At 49.3% G+C, this 23,095-nt stretch overlaps 3 protein-coding genes across 3 annotated transcripts; 1 reads left to right on the forward strand and 2 right to left on the reverse strand.

The window, feature by feature from the left end:
* Positions 1 to 4,892: 4,892 nt before the first annotated feature.
* On the reverse strand, positions 4,893 to 7,752 carry LOC125527163 (mini-ribonuclease 3-like). The gene is made up of 7 exons (XM_048691725.1): positions 7,445 to 7,752; positions 7,053 to 7,174; positions 6,741 to 6,830; positions 6,346 to 6,398; positions 5,745 to 5,847; positions 5,415 to 5,530; positions 4,893 to 5,336 (listed from the first exon to the last, which is right to left on the reverse strand). Exons 1-7 carry the CDS (start codon positions 7,668 to 7,670, stop codon positions 5,288 to 5,290), a joined length of 759 nt encoding a protein of 252 aa, XP_048547682.1. The 5' UTR covers positions 7,671 to 7,752; the 3' UTR covers positions 4,893 to 5,287.
* Positions 7,753 to 7,872: 120 nt separating this feature from the next.
* Positions 7,873 to 11,889, forward strand: LOC125527161 (DEAD-box ATP-dependent RNA helicase 20). The gene is made up of 10 exons (XM_048691723.1): positions 7,873 to 8,178; positions 8,273 to 8,520; positions 9,389 to 9,568; positions 9,664 to 9,825; positions 9,992 to 10,146; positions 10,423 to 10,515; positions 10,622 to 10,707; positions 10,794 to 11,020; positions 11,107 to 11,340; positions 11,484 to 11,889. The coding sequence occupies exons 1-10, from the start codon at positions 8,123 to 8,125 to the stop codon at positions 11,531 to 11,533; spliced, it is 1,491 nt and encodes a 496-aa protein (XP_048547680.1). The 5' UTR covers positions 7,873 to 8,122; the 3' UTR covers positions 11,534 to 11,889.
* Positions 11,890 to 14,240: 2,351 nt separating this feature from the next.
* Positions 14,241 to 21,183, reverse strand: LOC125527162 (cytochrome P450 90D2-like). The gene is made up of 8 exons (XM_048691724.1): positions 20,790 to 21,183; positions 20,283 to 20,619; positions 18,991 to 19,140; positions 18,526 to 18,774; positions 17,270 to 17,359; positions 16,982 to 17,167; positions 16,593 to 16,714; positions 14,241 to 14,720 (listed from the first exon to the last, which is right to left on the reverse strand). Exons 1-8 carry the CDS (start codon positions 21,029 to 21,031, stop codon positions 14,633 to 14,635), a joined length of 1,464 nt encoding a protein of 487 aa, XP_048547681.1. The 5' UTR covers positions 21,032 to 21,183; the 3' UTR covers positions 14,241 to 14,632.
* Positions 21,184 to 23,095: the final 1,912 nt, after the last annotated feature.

Below are 23,095 nucleotides of genomic sequence, written 5' to 3' on the forward strand. Positions count from 1 at the left end.
GCAAGCTCGGACGCTTGCATCTCAGAGTCAAGCTCCAAACTCTCATGTTTTTCCATGAGAGCCTGGAGCTCTTGCCGCACCTTGCCAACCTCGGCCTCATACTTCTCCCGCACGGTGCGCTCCGAGGCCGCACTCTTCTCGGCCTCGACCAACGCTTGCTTAAGGGTCGCCACCTCAGACGTGGCCCTACAATAGCCACGATAATCCTGTCATTTTTTGCAATTGCACCCTTTTTATATATATTTAAAAACAAGGTATTTCTTACCTTCATTATCCTCGAGCTGCTTCTTGGCATGCTCGAGCTCTTGCTCGGACCGCTCGAGGTTCTGCTTTAGCGTGTCCACTTCCGTAGTCAGTGCGGCGAACGCAAGCAGGAAAGCCTGCATATGCATATTGACTCATTCGTTAGACTCCTGCGAATTCTATTTGATCCTCTATTCGGCTTTTCTTCCCGAACGCCAAACAGAGCATCAGGGGCTATTGTCTATGCGGTACTACTATTTACACATTCTTTACTTACCTCAAAGCCTGTCAAAAGGCTAGTACAAGCTTCAGTCAGTCTGCTCTTGGTGGACTGAACCTTCTGGACCACCGCACTCATAATAGCACGGTGCTCCTCGTCGATGGAGGCGCCTTGGAGCGCCTCCAACATATTGTCCGGCACCTCCGGTTGGACGGGGGCCACCGGCACGGCGGACTTACTCCTCTTGGAAAGAGGTCCCCCGCCGGACTCTGGAACCTCTGAAGGTTCCGGAGCGGTGTCCGGCCTAGAGCCAGACTTGGAGCCCTGGGGGGTTTCATCCCCTTTGCTCCTGGAGTCCGGGAGGTCGCCTTGCGGCGCCTCCAGGACCACCTCCTCCCGGCTTGGAGCCTGTTGGGACAACACTTCGGTGTCGTCCCTAGGGCGGGGGGAGGAACCGTCGGAAGCGAGTTCACATCCGACGAGTCCAGTGAGCCGCTCGACGACGCGTCGAGCCGGTCTTTGGGTGGGCTGCATAAACATATTCGACATGAGGGAAAAGTTGTGCAATAAACGAATACTACGAATTACTCTAGTATCCGGATACTTACGATTTGGCCAGGGGCTTGGCCCTAGGCGCCCACTCCTCTCCGCCGCCGTCGGCGTCGGTGGAGCAGTTCGGAGGAAGGGTTTTCCCCTTCTTGGACCCTTCGGCCTCCCTAGTCGGGGCGGCCTTCCTCTTCTTCCCTTCCCCGCTGGAGGGGGAGGGGTCTCTTCTTCCTCCTCCTCGTCTTCGCGGGAGGAGTGCGTCTTGGATTCGTCGGATGATGAATTCGACACCTCCGGGCGTCGGGCACTCTTTCGAGTCCCCGTGGCCTTCTCCTTGACCTTCTTCTCCGGCACCACATAGGGTGCCGGAACCAGCAGCTTTGCCAAGCGAGCATCCGCTGGGCCTTCGGGCAAAGGAGCCGGACAGTTGATCTGTCCGGATGTCACCTGCCGATCCTGTCAAAGGTAAAGGGAGTTTAGATCCCGCATGGAGTCAAACTATGAAAAATGGATACCTTGTAAAAGGAAAGAACAGCTTACCGCGAGAGCATGGCACTGCGCGCTGAATCCGCGATCCTCGGTAGCGGATGCGGGAGCCTCGGCGCCCTTGAAAAGCACCTTCCAGGCATCTTCGTACGTCGTGGCGAAGAGCCTGCTCAGGTTTTGGTGCCGCGCCGGGTCGAACTCCCACAGGTTGAAAGCCCGTTGTTGACACGGGAGGATCAGGCGGATGAGCATAACCTGGACGACGTTGACAAGCTTGAGCTTCTTGTCCGCCAGGGTTTGGATGCATGTTTGGAGTCCGGTCAACTCTCCTTTTTTACCCCACGACAGGCCCATCTCTTTCCAGGACGTGAGCCGCGTTGGGGGTCCGGACCGGAACTCAGGGGGTGCGACCCATTCGGCGTCGCGCGGCTCGGTGATGTAAAACCACCCCGATTGCCACCCCTTCAGGGTCTCCACAAAGGAGCCCTCGAGCCAGAGGACGTTGGCCATCTTGCCCACCATGGTGCCTCCGCACTCCGCCTGGCTGCCGCGCACCACCTTCGGCTTGACGTTGAAAGTCTTGAGCCAGAGCCCGAAATGGGGGCGGATGCGGAGGAAGGCCTCGCACACGACGATAAATGCCGAGATGTTGAGGACGAAGTTCGGGGCCAGATCGTGGAAATCCAGGCCGTAGTAGAACATGAGCCCCCGGACAAATGGGTGGAGGGGGAAGCCCAGTCCGCGGAGGAAATGGGGGAGGAACACCACCCTCTCATGGGGCCTAGGGGTGGGGATGAGCTGCCCCTTTTCGGGGAGCCGGTACGCGATGTCGTTAGACAGGTATCCGGCCTTCCTCAGCTTTTTGATATGTCCCTCCGTGACGGAGGAGACCATCCACTTGCCTCCCGCTCCGAACATGGCTGGAGAAGGTTGAGGTTGGGAGTGCGGACTTGGGCGCTGGAGCTCGAGTGCGCAAGAATGGATAGGCGAAGGAGGAAGAAGGCGTAGGTGAAAAGGTGGATCCTTATCCCCTTATATGGGCGGACGCAACTACATGTCCCCACCAGCCTGGTAAAACTCGCTTATCTCTAAGCGCCATAATCAATGGCGCGGTTGGGTTACCCACGCCCGTATTGATGAGAATCCCAGAATAAGGGGACACGATCTCTGCTTTAACAAGACGTGCCAAGGAACCGCCTCGCATAACGCGTTGAGATGGGACAGTAAAACGGTTCGAATAAAAACTTGGCCGTGGTGTGATGTCACACTACGGAATACGTCAGCAGATTAGATTTGTGTAAATATTATTCTCTCTATGGCAATATGTGGAAACCTATTTTTCAGAGTCGGACACTATCTTTGTGTTCAAAATCTTCTATGAAGTACTTGGAGGAGGAACCCGCCTTGCAATGCCGAAGACAATCTGCGCTCCGGACTCGTCGTCATTGAAGCCTGGTTCAGGAGCTACTGAGGGAGTCCTGGATTAGGGGGTGTTCGGATGGCCGGACTATACCTTCAGCCAGACTCCTGGACTATGAAGATACAAGATTGAAGACTTCGTCCCGTGTCCGGGAGGGACTTTCCTTGGCGTGGAAGGCAAGCTTGGCGATACGGATATGCAGATCTCCTACCATTGTAACCGACTCTATGTAACCCTAACCCTACCCGGTGTCTATATAAACCGGAGGGTTTTAGTCCGTAGGACAACATACACATCAACAATCATACCATAGGCTAGCTTCTAGGGTTTAGCCTCCTCGGTCTCGTGGTAGATCAACTCTTGTACTACCCATATCATCAATCTTAATCAAGCAGGACGTAGGGTTTTACCTCCATCGAGAGGGCCCGAACCTGGGTAAAACTTCGTGTCCCTTGTCTCCTGTTACCATCCGGCCTAGACGCACAGTTCGGGACCCCCTACCCGAGATCCGCCGGTTTTGACACCGACACTCCCCTTTATTAGAGCATCTCCAACAGCCGCGCTAAACAAGCGCCGCGCCATAAATTTCGTTATTTTAGCGCGCGCGCAACCGGTAGAGTGGTTCCAGCGGGCACGCAATAACCGCGCGCGCGGCATACGGAGTTGGGCGCGATGTCCGAATCGCCAACTCGTGCTGTGTATTTGAGGCGCCTGCTTCCGCGCGCGCAACCGATAGAGTGGCTCCAGCGGGCATGCAATAACCGCGCGCGCGGCATACGGAGTTGGGCGCGCGGTCCGAATCGCCAACTCGTGCTGTGTATTTGAGGCGCCCGCTTCCACGCGTGACACACACGAGCGCTCGCGCCGCACTCTCTCCTCCCCGCCACCTTCGCCCCGCACGTGCCGGTGTCGGCGAACTTGACCCGATGGACGCACGCGCCGGCACCACGCTCACCCCATCCTACAGCCGCGACCCCTCCACCGCCGCCGCAAACCCTAGCGCGGGGAGCGTTGGACTCGCCTCCGCTGGAGCTCCTCCGAGCATCGGCCTCGCGCGCGGCTGCTTCATGCCGTCGCGGTTGACCTCGACGGCGGGTGGCGTCGTGCTGGCGCCGCCCCGTGCCGCCCCCCCCCCCTCGAAGCTCCCCAATGCGGCGCGACCGAAGAAGGGCAAGACATCCGCGAAGAAGAACAAGGCGGCGGACGGCTCCGGCAACTCGAAGGCGAGGATGAAGAAGCTTGCAGGGTGTGTGACGGGCGCGGCGGCTACCGAAGTGCCGGCGAGCTCACTCGTTGAGTCGACGGCCGACGATGCAATATATGGCAATGCCCCGGCGAGTCACGCGTGCTGCATTTTTTGCGCGCTGCTGAAGCGGCGCATGCGCTGCATTTTAGCGCGACTGTTGGAGCCAGCGCTGCCGGCCGCACAAAACCAGGCGAAGGGCGCACGGGAAAGTGTTTTTTAGCATGCGGCGTGTTGGGCGGCTGTTAAAGATGCTCTTAAGAAGAATGGGAAATATACCCATCAGGTGCTTGTGGTGTAGTGGCTCGGGACAACCGGGGTGATTTCATTGCTGCAGCAAGTTGGTTTGTTCCAAACATCAATGGAGTTGACTTAGCTGAGCTAACTGCCATTAGAAACGGGATATGCTTGGCAACTCACATTGGATGCAACAATATAGAAATTGAATCAGATTGTTTCTTCGCAATGGACTCTATGGACCAAGTTGATGATTATTTAGGTCCGAAGGTAGCTATCATCACAGAGTGTAAACAGCTTATGATGGACTTTGCTTCCATATCCTTCAAACATTGCTATAGAGAGGCCAATTAGGTGGCAGATGAATTAGCAAAAAACTCTTCTACTACTAGATCCTCTAGTTCTTGGGATGATTAGATCCCTGATTTTATTTCTCATCTGCTTGTAAATGACATGTCTATTATTTGAGAAATAAAGTCTATTTGCGGTCAAAAAAAGAATGGGAAATATACCCTAGAATAAACTGAGATTATATCAGCATTCAACATCAATTCATTCCATAGATCTCACATCTTACACGGAATCCACACAAAGCTTGGGTCTCAATTGTGCTCATGACCTTAATGTGCCACAATCTTCAGATCAGAATCATCATGACCTCGATGTGCCACAATCTTCTGATCATAACCATCAGCCTCTTGCACGGCCTCCAGTATGCACGATCATATATGTTCCTCAACTAACTCGATCTTGCCTACACGCAAACAACATTCACTCATTTTTCTTTTAAGTCTTAACTTTTGGAACACGTGTGCTGCAAGTGACGCGTGCTTGTATCAGTCGCTGCGTCATCAAAGAAACTCCAGTTCAGTTCATTACATACTGAAACTGCTCATCGCTTTGCAGGTTGCTGAGATTGTACAGAAGTTGATGTTGTTTTCCTGGCAGAAACATTCATTAGTAAGCACAGACGCAGATTAAAAACCGGAACCAGAGGAGCACAAATAAAGGATGTTTACTGGAAGCTTGAGCGCAGCTCATCTGCAATATTCTGTGACGAAGCACCACTTGTGAATCCTAACTGGAACATCATTTGCTCCAAGCGCTTGAAATTCGTGAGGTAAAGATATCCGATCTAATAGCAGTAACATCACCAACAATGTGAGAATTTAGTCCTCTAAGAAACAATGTGAGGATTAGTCTTTACAATTGAGGACACCACACTGCAACTTATAGTTAGTAAAGAAACATTGCAACTTATAACAGAAGAGAGAGATCCACAATTCTTTAGTTGTGAGGGAAAAAAGTCAGGATATTTGGTGAACATGACTGTTAGTTGTAGAACAAACCAGTGTTTCAAGTGAAGATGCTCGATTGTACACTGCAATTCCTGCCCGTTTTCTTGTACGAGTTTTGCTGCTAACGATGTTCCTTCCCCAACGAAGTATGTCCCTACAGAACATGATTATCTAAGTAACTCACAGGTCACAGGTACTAGACAGATGAGAAAGCATCAAACAATACTACATTTGTTCATATTCTATATAATGCAGAGAAAAGAAACGTGGTGCAGTACAAAGGCAACTCTAGGAAGATGAATTCATACGTCCTAAATACTGATGCACTAACACCGCATGGAAGTTCAATCATGTTTATAGAGGCTAGTGCATAGTGTTTCCTACTCCCTCCGTTCCGAATTACTTGTCTTGGATTTGTCTAGATACGGAGGTATCTAGCACTAAAATGAGTCTAGATACATCCGTATCTAGACAAATCCAAGACAAGTAATTCGGAACGGAGGGAGTAGTAGGCAGTAAAATGCTAGAAACATAGCTTTACTTTTTTTCTTCGAGAATATGCAAGAAAGCTGCATGTATCATATTATGAAACAAGTAGGTACAAGACACATATCGAAGACGGAAGAAGAAAGGTAGATTAACATAGATTTACCTTTCTTCTTCAGTTAGAAAATCCTCTCCCAGGAGTTTGTTCAGCAGCAGATCCTGAAGGAAGGAAACAAATGACAATTGATGTGAAAATATGCCTGACATTGTGATGCTTCAAAGCACTCTCTTATATGCAGCAAACAGAAGGGAGAAAAGGCAAACAAAACGAGTGCTCTTCAGAAATTGAACTACAGCCATTAAAATAGCAGTAATTGAAACAACATTAGGAGACAAAACCTATTGATATGTGCGGAAAATGTTAATATGAAGGCTATGATACAATAGATAAACATAGATGATAAAGATAAATTCTACATCACAATCAACGAACATACCATACTGAAGCATTTAGTCTATGTAAGCTGTTTGATCAGAGGATAAAGAAGAGCCATATCAGACCTGTGATTCACATTTCACAACATCCATCACACGCTTATTGTATTCATTGATGCTCAGTGGAGGAAAGAAGAAGTGTCTCCGAGCATAGAGCTGTATCACAAAGAGCAAGAGTCAGATCTCTCTCACAACAAACAAGCTTGGAGTTGAAAACTAGTACACATTGTCTCAGCACCGTCAGGAACATCATATAGTAAACCCAGAGCAAATGAAGGTCAAAAGGGACAGCTATGTTGAGCTACATGTAATATAGTAACTACATAACAGTAACTGTAAAATGCATAAAGACCAAAGAACAAAATGACCAATTCTCACTTCATATATGCAGTCCCCCAAGTATGCCAGCGATGCCGCGTTGTAGAGTGAACGGGGCTTCTTCACCTCTGGCGCGGGCGGCAACCACCACTTCTCAAACCCCATGTATGTGCTCTTCTTTGCTAATACGAAGCAACCAACAATCAATTGACAGAATTACAAACTTCTCTGGCTAAATAGTGTAGTAGTAACTACACGGCCCTAAAACTAGAGCAGGCACAGCGATATGGAACTAGTTTTCGTCAAGTTCTCGATGACCAGTTCTGTATGTAATTGCCTGATACCAACTGCCTCCAGTTGTTCACTGACAGCATATGCTGCCAGAGCTTCAGGGGATTAGAACGTGGAGCAAATGGCCGGGATGGCAGAGCTGAGGGAGGACAGACAGATACCTTGGCCCTCGCTGCTGCGCGCGAAGAGGTCGGCGTGCGTGGGAGGGGGCGCGCGCGCCGGGGTGGTCGCCGTCGCCGGCGACTGCCCCAGGGCGGGCTTGGGCTTGGCCTTTGAAGGCTTCGGCACGGCGACGGTGGCGGCGCCCGGGTTCATGTCCCAGGCGGCGCGCACGCGGAACTGGCGGTGGCGCGTCGGCGCCGCCATGGTCGCCGCGACGGTGGCCATCGTCGCCGCAGGCAAAAACTCTCGCGCCGTCGAGGATGCAAATGGATAAACAGTCTCCCGCCGTGGATATTTCCCCTCTTCCTCCGTTCGCGGCCCGAAGGGCCCCACCTGGCAGTGCAGCCATTTCCTGTTTACGCTTTCGTTAGACATGGAAAGACGTTTCATAACTCGGGTTGTGCATTTCTGAGAGATACGCCTACGAGGGCAGAAGCTCGAGCACTCTACCCGAATGCCGCACGCACGCGGAGCTCGCCTGTTGAACTTCGCCGCCTCCGCTTCACTTCCAATTCGAATCGCCTCCGCCGCGCCGCCGCCGCCATCAGCTTTGCTTGCTTCTTCTAGAATTCCTCGGCCTGCCGAATCGAGCCCTCCACCGCCTCGGCGCACCCTCACCGGAGCCGAGCCCCCCACCGCCGGCCGCTAAACCCTAGCTGCCGCCGGCGACCGCCGCCATGAGCCGCTTCGACGGCCGTGCGGCGGACCCCAGCTCCTACCGCGACCGCCGCAGGTAACCCGCTCCGCTCCAAACCCTAAGCCTAACAGCAGCCCTAGTAATCCTGATTCTAGGTCCGGTTGGTTACCAATTCTGCCCGTGTTGGCAGTGAGGGGGCGTTCGGTGGCGGGACGAGGGCGTTCGCGCCGTCAGGAAAGCCGGATGCTGCCGCCGCGGCGGCCGCGGCGGAGCTGGACGGGCTGCCGCGGTTCGAGAAGAACTTCTACGTGGAGGTTCCCGCGGTGGCCGGCATGACGGCGGAGGAGGTCGAGGCCTACCGCCGCCGCCGGGAGATCACCGTCGAGGGCAACGACGTGCCCAAGCCGGTGCGCGACTTCCGCGACGTCGGCTTCCCAGGTTAGGCCATGGCGTTCTTCGTAGCTCCTTCTCTCCCCGTGCGCTACTGTTGTGTTTCAGGCTTTCAGGCGCACAAATTTGATAGAATCAGCAGGGAGTAGGATAAGTTCTCGTTAGCATCTGTGTTGAATTGCTTAAAATCGAATAACAGGAACGTCTTCATTTGGCTATGTGCCTCCTTGTATCACATGATGCTCTGTTTCTATCATACCACACTCAAAAAGCATAATATTGATGCACCTATATGTAATTCTAGCAAATACCCTCATGTCACTGGGCTGAGTTGGTCCTGTTAGCTGATTGGGAAAAGGCCTGCCCTGTGAAGCAGTGATTCTCATTGAATCACAAATTTTAGCTAGTTAGCTCTCCCATTTTTCCTACATATGTGAGTAATCAACAATAGGATATTAGGGCATAATAGCACTGGTTATCCTGCTCTTGCGTGTGCCAGTCACTGCACTTATTGCCAGAAGTTTAGATTTTTATTTTCATGCTTTGAAGATACTTGATGCATAGTATGTGTTCTATGAACTGAAAACAAAGTGGTAAAAGTATATTTATTACTGTACTTTTTTACCAACTAGGAGTTTCCTAGTCCTCACATTGCATCACATTATAATCAGAAAGCTCATGCATCTGGAGAAATTGTAGCACCATATTATGATACCCTTTGGCGTCTGCCTTTGTTTTCCTCCACCTTTGTTCTTAAATTTATATTCTTTATGTATAAAACTGTGCTGTTTGTTTAAGAAAAATGTTGCTATTCGTAGCTACATGATTATTATTTTGTTTATGCTTCCTTAGCTTTATCATCTCACAGCCTCTGTTTCCACTTGCTTGCCTAAGGTCCTTCATTTCTTTTTTGCAGACTACGTGTTGCAAGAAATCACAAAAGCTGGCTTTACAGAACCTACCCCTATCCAGTCACAAGGTTGGCCAATGGCACTGAAGGGGCGTGATCTTATTGGCATTGCTGAAACAGGATCTGGAAAAACACTTGCTTACCTTTTACCTGCCATTGTTCATGTTAATGCTCAGCCTATTCTAGGTGCGAATATGGTGCTTATATTTCTTGATTTACTTTCCTGGAATCATTCTGGATAATAATAATCTGAAAGGCTGATACATTCTTTGTTATTCAAGCTCCTGGTGATGGTCCGATTGTTCTTGTGTTAGCCCCTACACGTGAACTTGCTGTCCAGATACAGCAGGAGACAACAAAATTTGGTGCATCATCAAAGATAAAAAGCACATGCATATATGGTGGTGTCCCAAAAGGTCCTCAAGTTCGTGATCTTCAAAAAGGTTCTCCCCCCTCCCCCCTCACTCACTCATGTGTGCATGACTGCATGTGCCTGTTTGAAAGGATTTTCTGTTTGTCTATACTCAACTGATTTAGTTACTTGCTATTTGTGTTGGTTTTTATTGGTTCTTTACATGGCTGGTGATAGTCCGATTGTTCTTGTGTTAGGTGTTGAAATTATTATAGCCACGCCAGGAAGACTAATTGATATGATCGAATCACATCACACAAATTTGCGGAGGGTCACATACCTTGTTTTAGACGAGGCAGATCGAATGCTAGACATGGGTTTTGAACCTCAGATTAAGAAAATTGTGTCTCAGGTAAGCCTCTTCCTTTTCCTACCACACGATTTATTGCATTTAAGGGTAAAAATCCTGAATGTACGTGCAAATCAATGTTCTGATCTTCTCCATTTGATGTGTGCCTTTTTGACTTGCACATTGTCATTTTCGCTATAAATTGAGTTATTATGATGAGGTTGTCAAATCATTTATCCACCATATAGTTATTATCCATTACCCATCAATATTAGTATTGGCTTCACTGAAACTTGGCAAGTCTAAAAAATGATGTCAAAAGATTATATCCTGCTTCAGATTCGTCCAGATCGACAAACTCTTTACTGGAGTGCTACCTGGCCAAAGGAAGTTGAGCTGCTAGCAAGGACTTTCCTTTTTGATCCATACAAGGTGAACATTGTACCCACAGTTCGTTGTGCTAGCGGATTTCTTACATACTACTAGTATTCGACTTTATGTGTTGCATTTCAGCAAATTTTAATTTGGCGTGATGCAGGTTATAATTGGTTCTGAAGAACTGAAAGCTAATCATGCTATTTCTCAGCATGTAGAGATATTATCTGAGAGTCAGAAGTATAACAAGTAGGATTCTGTTTCATTTTCAATTACATAATATGTACTCAAAATGCTAATTCAGCGCCTTAATACTGAACCATTGTGACATAAAGGTTGGTCAATCTACTGGAGGATATAATGGATGGCAGCCGAATTTTAATATTCATGGACACCAAGAAAGGATGCGATCAGATCACCAGACAGCTTCGAATGGATGGTTGGCCTGCTCTGTCTATCCATGGTGACAAGAGCCAAGCTGAAAGAGATTGGGTTCTTTCTGAATTCAAGTCGGGGAAAAGCCCTATTATGACAGCTACTGACGTTGCTGCTCGAGGCTTAGGTATACAGAAATTCCCTCGGAAACAATAAGTTATAAATTATGTAACACAGGGAGATTAACATGTGTTCTGTATATCTTGAAAACAGATGTTAAGGATGTCAAGTATGTCATTAACTATGACTTTCCGGGGTCTCTGGAGGATTATGTCCATCGCATTGGTCGAACTGGCAGAGCTGGAGCAACAGGGACAGCCTACAGCTTTTTCACGGCTGCTAACGCCAGATTTGCCAAGGATCTTATTAGCATTTTAGTTGAAGCTGGGCAAAAGGTCAGCCCTGAATTAGCTAATATGGGCCGTGGTGCACCACCTCCTTCTTTGGGTAAGTTTTCTGTTGGATTGCTTTTTTTTTCAAGATATACAGATCCGCTGATTCTTTGTTCTGCACCCATTATTTTGTTTACCCCAAGAGATTGTTGAAAGCCATTTTGTTGAGTTGGGTCTGATTATTATTGCATTTCGCAGGTCATCGTGATAGATACAGGGGGCATGGAGGTGGTCGTTCATGGAGCTGACATTAAAATATCAGTTGTTGCAAAGAGCGGTATTTGAGCTTTCTTTGTGGATGATCATGTATTTCTGGCTCACTAGATCTTTTGGCTAGTGTCCGGTAAAAGTGGATTTATTTACTTTGGATACCATGTTGTGTTGACTGAAACCTGTTCACCCATTCTGTCTAATAGCTAGAAATGTGTCACAATCATGCAGTTTCAGTAGAAAATAGTTCAGTTGTCAGTTTTGCTGAGTGACAGCAAAACTCATATTTTGGTCCCATCAATGTCAATACATGGCGTAATTTATTTCCATAATACCGCACTCACCTACGTTGGGTCCGTAATACTGAATATCAATGCATCATTAGTTTTGTGCAGTTCCTCTTCTGTTTCTTTTCCTCTTGTGGTACTAGCATCACTAATGAGAAATAGCTGTTATGGTTGTCAGCTGGAACCTAGAATGGGGTTTCTTCCGATCGGTACAGTGGGATTTTTTCCCCCTCTCACCATGTCACGATAAATGTAGATCGTATGGTCACAGCTTTCCTTCATAAGGTTGTGGTCATAAGCATTGTTCGAACTAGATGGGAATGATAGGTGTACTGATTTGCTGTTTGCCCGACATAGGATACTTTTGACACCATAACTGAGTTAAAAGTTCTGCACACGATGTAAGAAACATCTATGTCAGAATGTTGTCCCATAGTGTTCTTTTGCTTAGATTTTGCATGGAGTGCCATGACAAGTCAATGCCCCTACATGAAAATTGCAGTGTGAAGTTAATGACCCTGCTGGGCAGTGCTTCCCTCTAGTGGTTGCCGCTGATATATCCACATCTTTGTGAGTACCATCCTCAGCTTCCCACCAGCTTTTGCTGTACTGGTCCAAGATCTTATGGTAAATATAAGATCTGCCAGAACAAATTGATTTGTGGTCCTTGCTGCTGTTGCATGTCTAATATACTACATCTGTCATTTGGAGTTATATATCATGATGCCTGAAAACCGGATTTTGTTTCTACGAAGAGACTCTCTTTGTTGCAGTCGGGTCCACTGTTACTTTGCAGTTTGTACCAGTGCCTTGATGAGTGTATCTTATCGCCATTTCTACATTGAAAATCTGTTGTTCCTGCTATACATGTTCTTAGTACATCTGCACAGTCTGTCTATTAGTCCTCGGGCCTCAAAGTTTGTTGGGTGCTATCTGCATTACAAGTTCTCTTCGGTGACTTGTATTTCATTATCAGTATTTACATTAAGTCGCCACTGTTTGAAAACAGAACATGACAAGTTCCGGTCATGATTGAAGTTGGAGTTTCAGTATGAAGTTTCTGGTCAAATACTGAATGTGGAGTCCATGGTACCAGCTAGAACCATGGAAACCTTACTGGCCTTATTATCTAAAATAATCGCCGCGAGCTCCCACAATGTTTTTTTAGTTCAGTTTGTGTTATCCCAGTTGATTGATTCCTGATTAGTAATAGCATGTGGATTCCCACTTATTTCAGCTCATGGTCTTAGATCAGTGTCTCTGAACCTTTGTAGTCTGCCATTTCACTTTGCGTTAGCATTATGGCGTCCATGTGGCATGTCTTGTGTGTGACTGCATATCTATGTCGCGGAATGGTCGTCGCGGACGAGTATGCAACTTGCGGGGCATGTGTTTGTTCATTCAGCAGGCCTCTGCTTGTTCTTGTTGTGGTCCGTGCTACAGCTTTTGTGTTGCTAAATAACGCTTCAAGTTACCTCAGGTCGGCAAGTTTATCTAAGTACAGTATATACTCCTAGATCATCATCATTGTGCCCGACAGAGACAGCTTGTGCCCATGCACATGCTCTGCCTCTCGTGCTCCCCAAAGCCCGTCTCATTAGTCGCTGCCGGGCACACCGGTCAGGAAGCTGCAGCAGAGGCCAGCCGAGCTAGAAGATAGTGGTGTTAGATCGGCGTAGCTGCTGGTGATCCGACCACGCTCGGGACACCTTGGCCTAGAGGGAGGACCCCTCTTAGGACGCTGGGTGGAGCTTCTTCGCGATCGCGAGAAATGGCTCGCGTTGCAAACAAACCCTCGGTTACTCTCTAGCATGCTTCATAGAAACCTACTCCTAGCTTACAGAATGGAAACACGAGAGGACAAGTACTGAAAGGAAGAAACCTCTGATCTTGGGATGCTACTGTCTACTATTCCCTCTATAAAGAAATATAAGAGCATTTAGATCACTGCTTTATACTGATCTAAACGCTCTTGTATTTCTTTACCGAGAGAGTACTATAATACTTCTACAGCAGTGTTTATGCTTGGCATCCCCCAAAAGGATGCAGCTCCTTTTGCCCTTTCTTGCAGCGGATGTGACAGCGTCTCTTTGCAGCTGCAGCTGAAAATTTGCAGGATCGCAACAGAGCTGAGCTCACACTATCTATCCATCCATCCATCCATCCATCGTCCCCATGTTGGACTTCTCTCTCTAGGCCGTATGTACTCCCCTCTCCCCCTCTTCGCCGCCCCAAAGCAAAGCAGGCGCAGCCCCAGCTTTGCAGCAGCCGAAGTCCCATCAGCCCGGTTCATTGCGTTGCCATCGCATTCACTCACACCACCTAGCATTTCAGTTGATGAAGCAGACCAGACGGTCTACTCTCTCCTCGTTCGGAATTACTTGTCACAAAAACATCCATTTTTATTCATTTTTAAGACAAGTAATTTGGAATGGATGGAGTAGTACGTACAGAGATCTATTCCGAACTTTGCTTTAAGTTGCTATATATATATTGCTTATACTACTATAACAGCGTCATCGATCGGAGATTCAGGAGTCCTCCTCGGCTATATATTGCTTAACCCTGTTACAGCGACCAGGTTGCATCCACCCCACGGCTACTTCTCGGCTAATTAACCCTCCCCTACAACACTCATACATACTTTGCCCGTACGGCCATACCTATGTGCTCAGATCAGATGTTGCCTGCCTGCCTGCCTAGCTAGCTTCCTGAAGGACCCTTCAACCTTGCGATGGAAGATACCACACCATGCGTGTGGAGTTGTGGTAGCATTCAACCCATATGTATACGTGCACGTTTAACTTGACTGCTGAGCTGAGTTGCTTGAAGGATCCGGCTGACAGGCGGCTAGTCCTTGGCGGTGACCCTGATGGGCATGCCTCCCTTGAGGCGCACGGTGGGGAAGTTGACGATGTGGTCCTCCTCGGCCACCCACCTGCATCCATCCATTCCAATCCAACGTCATTGTCATTGTCATTGTCAGGCAACAAACGATACATCATACGGACATATATGTGGTGGATCTCATCTCGCCGTCAGCCACACGATCTCGATGCGCATCCATGCATCTCAACATTTTATTGATAATAACTAGCGTGCGGTGCAGTGCCCACTCGCATATACTAGTACCATGCAATAGGTTATAGGGGTGTAAAAAATATGTGCAAATCTTGATGGGCACTACGTACTGGGCAAGGTGAAAAACGTAATGAAAGGGCTATTGTTGTGGTCGTGGTGCTACAGATGCAAAGAAACAAAAACAGCCATGCTGCCATGCAGCGGCGCCATGCCCTGGCGCGCCGGTCAAAGCGCGAGGCGCATGCGCGCGCATATTTTATTGGGTTTCATGCAGGCATGCAGCCGAGCTCAATCACCACCCGGACCGGAGCAGACACGAAGCATGCCATCCGTCTGATCCACCCGGTCGAGCCCATTTTTTTGACCATCACATTACATGCATGTCGCCCAACTTTTCCACTACGTACTACAGTATACGTACGTAGGAGTGCTCCACAGGCCGATAGACATAGACCGATGGCGTGCCCGTACACCAGGTGCGCTTGGACCGACTTTGGATCATACCGCCGCCCCACTGGAGCACCACCACTATCGCCCTACTACCTACTACGCCGACCGGCCGAAGCGTGCGTGCGGGCACTGTGCGGCGGCGGCCGCCGACGAGTGGCACGTGTGGATGCCGGCGCCGCAGCGGCAGGCACAAGGGTGGGTGCCCCCCCTCGCACGTGCTGGTGGGGGTCGTGCCGACGCCGCACGCACGCGTACACAGCTACCAGCACGCACCGGCCATGAACGAATGATGCTGCTCATACGACAACGACGACGACGACGACTATATGCTCGTGTACACACGTGCGGCCGGCGTGCCGTTCTGCTCGGTCTCACGCCTAGCCTAGCCTAGTCTAGCCCTATAGCATTTTTTCTTTGAGGGGGCCTAGCCCTAAAGCATAGCGTGATAGCGAGTACGTACTGCACTACGCGTGGTAGGAGTCGGCGGCGAGTACTTGTTGGTGGCCGGCCGCGTCGCACGTGTGGCCCCACGCGCCAACGGAACGGACCCCCCCTCGACGCAAAGCCCAACCCATATAGGCAGGGTCCGTCGGTGTAGGGTAGTGTAGGGGTCCGTTCTCTCGGCCTGGTCCTCCCTAGCTAGGGATTCATCTGCCTGTACCGGCATAGATTGAAGATCCGAACCTCCCTCCCTTCCCAAATTATTGGCGCCCCCGGTGGTCGATCCATCCCACGTCAATGCACGTAGTACTACATACAGTATTTTCGACGAAGAATGCGCGGCGTAATTTCAATCTTTGAAAGGGGGGAATGTAGTGTTTTTGATAAATGGACGCATTACACCCGGCCCCTGCATAACTGAGATGCACACACAGCCAGACATAGTGTTACCCGACATTCGGTTTCGAGCAAAAGAATGGCTTGGCCAAGTCGCCAGGGTGGTGAGGTTGTAGATTCATGACACTAGTTGTGCAGGTAAAATATCTCTTCGTACCACTACTTCTATTACTAGGGCATTGTATACATGTGTCCTACATATATTCACACATGTGCATTAGAGTGGCAAAGAAAGCAAAGCTACGTGCTAGGCTCAAGTGATGTGATGGGGAGATGAGAGACATGCAAGTCTGTCTGAGTGAGTCTCGAGATCATTCGTGCAACGAACGATGAAGGACCGGAGAGTCGCTGGCAGGCAGGCCAGGTGGTGTGATGTTTGCATGCACGGGTGAGAACGAGAACGGGAGCGATGAGAGTGATCCATGCATGCATAGTTACATACCTGAAGCTGGTGACCAAGTGGTGGAGAAAGATGGAAGCTTCCAGCCTGGCCAGATCCAGGCCCGGGCACAGCCTCAACCCACCACCAAAAGGGGTGAAGCTGCTAGTGCTCATGTCCTTCTCCTGTTGATCCACACACATTGTATTTTTTCAGACCGATAAACACATTCTTAGGTTTCCCAAAAAAATCAAATGGCAATCATATAAAGCTCCACAAGTATAGTAATACCCCACCATTTTTCATCATTTTCTGATATATAGACATGAGAAAAAACCCACATGCCAGGAGTCCCACAAGACCCACTCATCGAACCCCTCTATCATGTTGGTGCTGCCTAAAGGAGTAGCAATTGGATCAACATCTCTACCGAATGTGGGGCTCGTCCTCACCTTCCACCTCCATGGATTGAACTTGCAGGGGTCCTCGTAGAGCATGTCGTCGAGGTGGACCGACCGGAAGTACATGAACACGCGCCATCCTTTGGGGATGAGATGCCCCTTCACCTCGACGTCGCGGACCGCCTTGCGCATGATCCCGCTGATGATGTTCCCAACTCGCAGCGTCTCCGTTATCACCTACACATGCACCCCCAAAATGTTATGTAAATCCAGTTGTTGGTAGGATAGAAACCAAGATATTACGTAAATCAAGGTGCTGATCTTGATAGTATTTCTTACATGCTGCGTGAATGACAAGGACATGTAGTCAGTCCATTGCAAGGTTTCACCCAGGTCGGTTTTCCTCATCTTGAGCTCCATGTTCTCCTCCTGGAATCGCCAAAATGTGTCACCAATCATTGTCGCATAAAATGGTTACCGAAATCAAAAGTTCAGTTCCTTTTTCTACCGCAGGAAAATCGAGATAGCTGCCGCTACCTAGCTAGGCATGTTCCCTAACAGTACCTGGCCCGCGGAGGCTTGAATGAGTTCATTGCTCACATGGCATCAAAGACAGAAACAGAGTCGACACACGAGTAATTTCTACGCACTGTAGCGCTGTAAATGGAAACTAGTGAATGGCATGATGCTGCTGCTGCTTCTGCTGCTTGCGCAATAGGATGTACTACATCCTAGCTAGGGAATGTTCACAGCCCTTCTATTTCACCAACTGATGAAACTGTATCTCAGAAACATACATGTACTACTTCAGAAACAACAATAGTGATTGGTTTGATTTACCAATAATGTTGTTCTGTGCAACATAGTTTTTCATAGGGTGGAAGTTACTTAACAGTGGCACATGAGTAGATATTTTGGTTGCACTAGCTGGACAAATTAGCACTTGCCATCATGCCATCAGGTGTCAAAAGCTATGTGACAAGGATTAGGTGGCATGACAGTGTCCAAACTCTAAAGCAAAGCGACGGCATAGAGTAAGTAACAATGTGACTGATGAATCGACCGAGTTAGATGCCACATCTCATGATGCTAAGCACTTGAGTTGAAGGTGGTGGCCAATTTCGATGGGATGTGTGTGTAGCTGACATTATCCATTAACAATGTGAGTGTGTGTGCATGTCTTGTTGCATGCTAGCCCACACACACTCACTCACATTGTTAATGGATAGTGCACTTTTTTAGGCACATAGGTAGTGTAAACAACAATAGTTAATCCTCACGTCACTTAGATGCCAACAAGAAAGGCATGGACCAAGGTTGGCACGATCCTTTATGTCATGATAACGATCTAAAAAATTCTTCTGTGGTATGCAGGCTCTCATAATTATAAACAGGTTTTGGTCGAGACACAGATGAGTTGAACATGTCTGGCTTGAATTGGCAGGTTGCAATGTTCATACACATTCAGATGTTATAACTGTTGCTTTTAATTTGTGCAGATTAATCAGTCGGGCTCTGGCTCCGGCTGACCAGAATGCTGATAGAAACTAAGTAGGAGTATGGGAAGTGAGATGGAGTTTTAGTAGGGTAGGTACCTCGAGCTGTTGCAGGGCGAGGGGGCACTCGCTGAGGAACTTGACGGCGAGCGTGATGAGCACCGGCACGGAGTCCTCGGCGGGGATCATGAAGTCGATCATGTTGTCGGATATGAGCTCGTCGGTGAGCTCCTCGCTGCCGGCGCCCATGAGCACGTCGATGGCGTCCCTCGGCGGCCCGTCGAGGGCCCTCCTCCTCCTCTTCTCCTGTATGATCCTCTGAATCACCCTGGCCATCCTCTTCTTGGCCTGCACGCACGGGCGCACCAGAGAGAGAGAGAGAGAGAGAGGTGAGCAGAAGGAACAACGATGGTGGCCTTGTGACATTGATGCCTTTGGTTTCGCTGCCATATTGGCAGATGAGATGCATGGGGCGGGGGAGACAGTTGCAGCGTGTGGGTGTTGCATGCATGGATGAGGATGGATGGTGAGGGAGTGAAATAAAAGAGCGTAGGACGTACGTACCTGGAGGGATCTGTAGAGCCTAGTCCCTGGCAGCTTAATGGGAAGGGACATGAGTCCGACAATAAATTCCTGGAATTGCTGCTTGAGCTGCTGCATCTCTGGGCCTGCCTCCAGCCCGATCAGACCCCGCACCAGGATCTGGAACACAATCTGCAACACGCACACACCACATTCATCATTCATTCATTCATTCATTCATGTCCCTCCCGTAGTACTCCTAAATCGTTTTCATGTAAAATTTCAAGGTGCCTCCTCGTCATGATTTTGCTTGAAATCATCTAAAAAAAGATTTTGCTTGAAATGCAGTGAATTTGGCGCAAAATTTCGACATGGAGCTCAAATTCACCACATGCAAGTTGCAAGTTTCTTTTCCCCCTCGCAGGGTGACTAGGGAAAGTCTTACTCCCCTTGATCTCCGCCGGTGAGTCTGTGGATTCGCCTCCCTTACGTCTGCCGTTCCGGTGGCTGGTGGCGGGTGGGTAGGGTAAATCCTGGTGCCTCGACTCCAGCTAATAGATAAGTTAGGGTTTTAAGATGTTTTTACTCCCTATCTATAGTGATCTAAACGATCTTATATTCTTTTACAGAAAAAGTACCATGAACCTCTATAACAGGTGTGTTTTTTTATTTAAAAAAATCACCCCACGGTATAACAAGTACTCCTTCACACCAGTACGTATCCCTAGTACATCTCTTGCGAGGAGAGATGATTTCTTTTACTGTTTTCTTTTGCCCGCTGGTAATAGTGATAATCAAATCCTGCGTGTGGGCCCCACACGAGGGTAGGGAGGGGGGGGCGGAATTGAATGGGGAGGAGAAACACAGGGCAGGGCAGGCACCAGCAGCGGACTCCCCACAATCTCATTAAGATACCGCACCCGCACAGTCACAGTCTCCCAACCCCCCCTCCCCTCCCCTCCTCTCTCTCTCTATCTCTAGCACACGCACACGCACGGCACAGGCATGGCGAGGAGAGGAAAGAGAGAGACCCCACCCCCTTTCGGGCCGGGCTTCCCCTTCCATGTGGTGACACGGCGCCCGCACGTGTGCACGCCGGTGCGCGCGCCATACGACCGCTACTTGTAGTAATCCAATCCAATCCATCCCGATTCTTTCTTTCCTTCCTCTCTGACGCACGTACGCACACGTCGTCCTACCTAGAGCCTAGACTCGCTCGCCCTCGCCGTCGTGCTACAAATCGAGCTATCAATCGACCGATCGGGAGGCGGTGGTACGATGAGATGAGAAAATGGATGGATGGAGGGACATGGTGTGTAGGCAGGGGGACGTACCGTCTTGGCGTGGTCCTGGATGCGGAGGCGGGCGCCGGGGCCCTGGTGGCGCCAGGAGGCGAGCGCCGGGGCGAGGAGGCGCTGCATGTCGGCGGTGACCTGCGCCTTGAGCTGCGGCGACTTGAAGAAGGCGCCGACGAGGCCGTGGACGCGCCGCTGCAGGCCGCCGTTGATGACGAGGATGGAGGACTTGCCCATGAGCTCCGTCAGCGACCGCGGGTACCACGGCACGAACGACCGCGCGTCGCTCTGCAGCACGAACCGGTTCACCTCCGCGTCCGCCGTCACCACCGTCGCCGACCCGAACAGGTGCGACCGGAACACCGCGCTGCCGTACCTGCATGCACGCGCCCACGGTCCGCGTCAGTACAGTACCACGCACGTGCATGCGCGCGCGCTGCCATGCCATGCCATGCCATGGCATCGATGGGTGGACGGATGGTGCCACGCGCACGCGTGCCGCCACTGTGCTGCGCCAGGGAAAAGAGACGGCTTAATTTCACTCACCGGAGGCGGCGCTTGTCGACGAACGCCTCGGGGCGCGGGGAGTAGGAGCAGGAGACGAAGTCCAGCGTCTCGCCGACGACCGGCCACCCGAAGCTGCCGGGAGGGAGCTGCGCCCCCGTCTTCATCGCCCGCCTCCTCGGCCTCGCCACGGCCGGGAGCAGCCTGAAGCACAGCAGCCACGCGGCGGCCAGCAGGGCCCCGGCGGCCGCGCACGTCGACGGCGCCGGCCAGGAAACGGACATCGCCGGAGGCAATTGCTGTCACACCGTGTCTGTGTGCGCGCGTGTCTGCGACTATCCTTGCACCGCCCGGCCGGCCGCTTACTTCTGATGGTGCGGTGCGGTGCGGTGGAGTGGAGGTGGAGATACGCGACTACGAGAGGACGAGGGGTTCCGAGGGGAGGAGCACCTATATGTAGGCGGCGAGTGGGGAGGAATGGAAAGAATTGGCAGCAGCCGAGCGCAAAAGGTACGGGCGGGGGCGAGGGGAGAGATTTTACTAAATCAAATCTTACATTTAAGATTTTCTGAATATGTTTTCTCTTTTTGCGTAGCCCCCAACATCTATCAAATCATTGTGTATCGTGGCACAGTCCTGGTACTACTACGGACGGAGGACTGGCTAGATATATCTTCCTTCGCTATTTTTGTGTGTTTCCTTCTCTGTGTCCGGGGTCCGGAAGATTGTGAGCCCAGAGCGGAACCAACCGATGCTGGTGATGACTGATGCCTGATGCGGGGCCCAACAAGGATATCTCTACTATTAAATCACTACTATCCCCTCCGTTCCTAAACATTTGTCTTTCTAGACATTTTAAAAAGTGACTATATACGAAGCAAAATGAGTGAATCTACATTAAAAATATGTCTACATACATCCATATGTTGTAACCATTTGAAATGTTTAGAAAGACAAATATTTAGAAAACGAAGGGAGTATTAATTAGTATTATTAATTAATTAGTTACTAATTTTAAAAGATATATACAATTAATTAATAATTAATAACCACTAACCTAAAAAAGATCTCTACTATTAAATCACTACTATTATTTCCCCGCAAAATGTTTTCTTTGCATCTTTTATTTCGCATTTACTCGAGATCTACTTATCCAATCTATCACAATTTTATCCCGTCAACTTGCCAATTTTCTACGTCGTTACCCGGAAGAGGGATTGACAACCCCTCATAAGCGTCGGGTTGCAAGTATTTGTTCTTTGTGTGCAGGTACCGTTTACATAGTGTTGCTTGGTTCTCCTACTAGATTGATACCTTGGTTTCATAACTGAGGGAAATACCTATCACAGTTGTGCTGCATCATCCCTTCCTCTTTGAGGAAATACCGACATAGTTCAAGCGACATGAGTACATACCCTCAGCCCCGAGGGTGAACTACTCCCTCCTCATCATGGAGACCGCCGGGATGATGAAGATGGCCTCCGGTGATGATTTTCCCCTTCGGCAAGGTGCTGGAACGGGGTCCCGATTGGTTTTTTGTGGCTTCGAAGGCTTGCGACGGCGAAACTTCTCATCTAGGGTTCTTTTCGGGAGTTTTGGTATTTATAGAATTTTTTTGGTGTCGGTATCATGTCAAGGGGGTGCCCGAGGGGCCCAGAAGCCGGGGGGCACGCCCCTAGGCTTGTGGCCTCCTTAGTCACTTCCTGGCCTAGCTTCGCTGCTTCAGGGGTCTCTTTTGGTCCATAAAAAATCACCATAAATTTTCAGTCCATTCCGATAACTTTTATTTCTGCATAAAAAACGACACACAATACTTCTACTGAAAACACGTCAGTCCGGTTTAGTTCTAATCAAATCATACCAAAACCATCTAAAATTGTTGTAAACATGGCATGAATACTTCATAAATTATAGATACGTTGGAGACATATCAATGGAGTCTTCTCTTAACTCTTTTATGCATGATTATTGTAGCTTTGTATTTCTCTTCGATCTATTGATTTGGTTTGGCCAACTAGATTGATTTTTCTTGCAATGGGAGAGGTGCTTTATGATGGGTTCAATCTTGCAGTGATCTATATCCCGATGACAGAAAGGGACAAGACACATATTTGTATTGTTGCCATTAAGGATAAAAGGATGGGGTTTATTTATGCGTGAGTTTACTTTGTCTACATGATGTCATCTTGCTTAAGGCGTTACTCCATTCTTTATGAACTTAATATTATAGATGCATGGTGGATAGCGATCGATGTGTGGATTAATAGTAGTAGATGCAAGCAAGAGTCCGTCTACTTGTTTCGGACGTAATGCCTATATACATGATTAGTGCCTTGGATATCGTCATG

Source organism: Triticum urartu, unplaced genomic scaffold (genome assembly GCF_003073215.2).
Source record: "Triticum urartu cultivar G1812 unplaced genomic scaffold, Tu2.1 TuUngrouped_contig_3102, whole genome shotgun sequence".
Taxonomy (NCBI): Eukaryota; Viridiplantae; Streptophyta; class Magnoliopsida; order Poales; family Poaceae; genus Triticum; species Triticum urartu.